Source organism: Dioscorea cayenensis, chromosome 7 (assembly GCF_009730915.1).
Source record: "Dioscorea cayenensis subsp. rotundata cultivar TDr96_F1 chromosome 7, TDr96_F1_v2_PseudoChromosome.rev07_lg8_w22 25.fasta, whole genome shotgun sequence".
NCBI lineage: Eukaryota > Viridiplantae > Streptophyta > Magnoliopsida > Dioscoreales > Dioscoreaceae > Dioscorea > Dioscorea cayenensis.
The window spans coordinates 7,990,137-7,994,402 of record NC_052477.1 but is presented as its reverse complement, the minus strand read 5'-3'; the positions used below and the strand labels follow the sequence as shown (position 1 = coordinate 7,994,402).

The window sequence follows — 4,266 nt, the reverse complement described above, 5'->3', positions numbered from 1 at the left end:
GCCGGTGGCTTGGAATAAAAAGGAAAAGAAGGAAAGGGGAACGGTCATTCCTAAGAACACCCGAATAGCAAGGTTGTGATTGAGATCGTACTGAACTCGTCTTTAAAACAATAAAACCCTAGAAGAGCACGGTCGTGCTTAAGACCATGCTTCAAGTCATGCTTTTTACTTGAAAACTTTGTAAAACTTAGAAAACAAAGCATGACCCTACAAGGGGCTACTAGATCGTGCTTCCTCAGGCACGAAACCAACACGGGCAAGAGCACGCCCATGGTTACCCCTGAACATAGAATTTTCACAACTTCTGAAAAATTGCATGGCAATAAGCATGACAATGCTTGACCTGGAAAAATAGAGAAGCTGCATAATAGAATAAATTCACTCCTGAACAATTACTAACATAAAAATAGAGTGTTGGAATAGAAGCATGAATACTCAAGAGCCCCCAAAATGATCCGAACTAAAAGGGTAATTGAGTCCAATATCAACAAACAACCATACAAAGAAAAACAAACTAAATAAAACCAAAATGCAAACAAGAGAGGAAATACATAAAAACACACGCGAAAACACTTAGGTTGCCTCCCAAGAAGAGTTTGTTTAACATTACTAGCTTGATGTACCTTGTAACGCTCATGGGGGATCATGGAATCAAATTCCCCCAACATTTTTTGCACCCTAAACAAATGAATAGGGGGTTAATGTTTCAATCAAGAAACTTCATTTCCCTCTCATTCTCTTCAATGTTATATTGGGGGTGGAGCTTCTCCACTAATCCATTAGGCGATCCTTTATCATCCAGTAAATTAGACAAGTCATCCTCCACCCACGGGTCCTATAAAAAATCCAAAACACAATCATCAATAATATCCAAAGCATAACATGTGGAGCACAGCATCACTCAACTTGAATATCACTTCTTCATCTCAGACTCTAAATACCATTTGACCATCCTTGACATCAATGAAATCTTGTGAAGTGGCCAAAAATGGTCGCCCAAGTATCAAAGGAACCACAGCCCTGTCATCCAAATCTAGAATAACAAAATCCACTAGGAAAATGAATGGGTCCACCTTAACCAACACGTCTTCAATAATGCCCATGAGGTGACGAACTGACTGATCGACAAGCTACAGGGTTATCTTTGTACCAAGCCCCATGTTTTGAAAAATTTTATAAGGAATCAAATTGATACTTTCCCCAGGATCAGCAAGTGCTTTTTCAACAAGCATCCCCCAATAATACACGGGATGGTAAACCTCTGGGTCCTTCTCTTTCTTGGGGATTCTATTAGAGATAATGGCAAAGCATTCCTCATTTAAAGTATCGGCGGCTACCTCTTCTACCTTCCTCTTATTAGTCAACAATTCCTTAAGGAACTTAGCATAGCGAGGCATTTGAGTGAGGGCCTCGACAAATGGAACGTTGATGTGTAAGGTCTTAAACATTTCAAGGAATTTCTTAAACTTCTTGTCATGTTGATCTTGAACAATTCCTTCTTATTTTTCTTAATATTACCACCAATGGAGATGCCCTTTCAAATCACCACTTAAGGTTCTTTGGATACTTTCTCACACCCTCGAGCTGGGGTAGATATCAATTTCCTTCTAATCTTCAAAGTGACTGCCTTTAGCGACTCATGGGGGTTGACCTTTGTATTGCTTGGCAATGAACTTGGAGGATGTTCCACAAGAGTCTTGGCAATTTGCACCACCTTATGTTCCAGATTCTACAATGATGCTTATTGCTAACAAGGTTTCAAGAATTAGCCCTTTTCCTTCTTGAATCGATTGTCGAGGAGGTGTCATTTGATGTAGTGATGGCTTGAAATGACCTTGTGATCCTTGCCCCTATTGGCTCCAAGAAAAATTTGGGTGGTTTCTCCCTTCAGGATTGTTGGTGTTGATGTAGGGGTTGTTTTGGAACGTGTTGTTATAACCCACAAAATCAACTTGTTCTGTGCTAGAAGGCTTCTCAAAAGATGGAACAATTGGCCTTTATTGGTTACCCCAAGCTTCGCAACTCATCACTAGTGCTTGAGGTTGAACTTGATTTACATCCAACCTCTTTTCAATAGCTTCCACCTATGTTGCTAAAGTTATCAATGCATCAACCTCATAGATTCTAGCAGACTTCACTGGCTTGTTCCTTTATGAGCTTCACTAATAGCCATTCGATGCCATATCATCAATAAGAGTATAGGCTTCAGTTGGTTGCTTACTGCAAAGAGAACCCCCAGCTGCTACATCTAACATCTTCTTAGTAGCCAAATTTAGACCATTGTAGAAAATCTTAATTTACATCCACTCCACAATTCCTTGTTGCAGGCACTTCCTTAACAATTCCTTATATCTTTCCCATGACTCATACAGGATTTTGGACTCCATTTGTCGGAAAGAAGAGATGTCATTTCTAAGCTTCATGATCTTTGCTGGAGGGAAATATCGGGTAAGAAATTTCTCAGCCAACTATGCCCAAGTGGTGATCAACCCCTGTGGCAGGGAACTTAGCCATTGCTTTGCCCTTCCTCACACTAAAAATGGAAAGGGTCAAAGGTGAACTGTATCCTCAGACACATTGTTTGCCTTAAATGTGTCACAAATTTCTATAAAGTTCTTCAATTGATCAAATGGGTCCTCATCCTAAAACCCATTGAACTGGCACATTTATTGCACCATCTGTATGAAATTAGGTTTCTATTCAAAGTTATTTGCCAGCATATAAGGATGAACAATGCTGGACCCTACTCCATCCAAATTTGGCCTAGTATAATCTGAAATACTCTTTTGCTGATTCCTGGCCATTGGTTCATTCTGATCTAACTCAATATTGATTTCTATTAAACTTGTTTCTCTAAGATTTACCGGTCTTAACCTTCTGTGCTGTGTTTTCTCTAATTTCGTATCAGGACTCACAAGTAGAGAAGAGGAATTTCCTCGGGTCATGTAAGAGCACCTACATAACAATTCAATAAAAATACAGATAAAAACAAACAAAAAATCAGAGAATGCAAGATAAACTAAAATAAAAAATGGCTAAATTACTAGAAAATTAAACTTTCTCAAGGGTTTCCAGTACCTGGCGGCTCTAAAAACTTAAAACGCCTCTTGCGTATCAACAAGTACACGGATTGTATAAGTAGTAAAGTGTACCCAATAGGTTCAGAAAGATAATTCCTCAGGAACAAGAAAAAGCTCTCACTACTCATTCATTTCATAATATATAGCAGGTTCAATAGATTGGATTTAAACTAATTAAAACTACCAAAGAAAAGGAAAAGAAGGAAGGGGGAAAAGACAAGGTTTTTGGATATAGAGATAACAATGGGAAGGACGGTGGCCCAAACTAATCCCCTTGACAAATGTATTGACTATGCTATTAACTACATGGACATCTACTTGGACCATGGTGACCACCTATGGAGGGTTTGATAACATACGTCCTCACTCAAGGCTCTGAGTGGACTCAACCCCTTCCCTAATGTGTGCCCAAGCTAGATGAATAAAACTTATCTTCTAGACAGCGAGAAATCAATCTAGGGTTAACATAAACTCTTGATTGCAGCAACTACGCGGGATATTCACTCCACATCAATGCTCGCTCAGATAGCGGCAATCCCCATGTCGAGTTTTGCAACATATAAACATCAATGGCAATCAACACAAGAAAATAATCAAATAAACAAAAGGAAGTTATCAAGGAAACTCAATAATCAAATTGCAGAAATCAATACATCGTAATGTCAAGGTTCATAATCAATGACACCAAAAGACGGTTAATGATAAGTCCTTGTGCGATATGAATGCGAAGCATTCTTTCCTTATGTTAAGCATTACCTTTCTCGGGTTTTTACACTAATATGTGTGTTTTTATGTTACTTTTATACAAGTAGGGTTATGAAGCCGATTATGAAGGAAAGAAGCCAATGTGGATCATAATTCACCGATTTTAGAGAAAATCTTGCTAAGGTTCAAACGCGAAGGCATAGGTCGGGTCTGAGATGCCAGAGTGTGTGCCAACCTCCTCGTATTTGAGTTAGCACAACCATTTGGAGGGACACAATGGCAGTCATACTCAAGCATTCCGACTTATGCATATAGAACAAGATCTCCACCAACTTTTCCATCATTGAAGAATCAAAGTGATCCACGACATGAAAGTATGGATTCAGGAGGTATTTCAGGCGGATATTGTAGCAAAGTACTGTATCAGCACTGTTCACAGCCGGCTGAGAAAACTGCAGAACAGAGAATCAACACGGGCGTG

General features: G+C 39.3%; 1 protein-coding gene and 1 non-coding gene across 2 annotated transcripts; one reads left to right on the top strand and one right to left on the bottom strand.

Annotated features, from left to right (window-relative positions):
* Nucleotides 1–706: 706 nt before the first annotated feature.
* On the bottom strand, nucleotides 707–1,397 carry LOC120265053. Its single transcript, XM_039272977.1, has 3 exons — nucleotides 1,151–1,397; nucleotides 942–1,033; nucleotides 707–835 (listed from the first exon to the last, which is right to left on the bottom strand). Exons 1-3 carry the CDS (start codon nucleotides 1,395–1,397, stop codon nucleotides 707–709), a joined length of 468 nt encoding a protein of 155 aa, XP_039128911.1.
* A 916-nt stretch (nucleotides 1,398–2,313) lies between these two features.
* LOC120266215 lies at nucleotides 2,314–2,420 on the top strand. Its single transcript, XR_005538057.1, has one exon. It is a non-coding gene; the product is annotated as a small nucleolar RNA R71 (small nucleolar RNA).
* The last annotated feature ends 1,846 nt before the right edge of the window (nucleotides 2,421–4,266 follow it).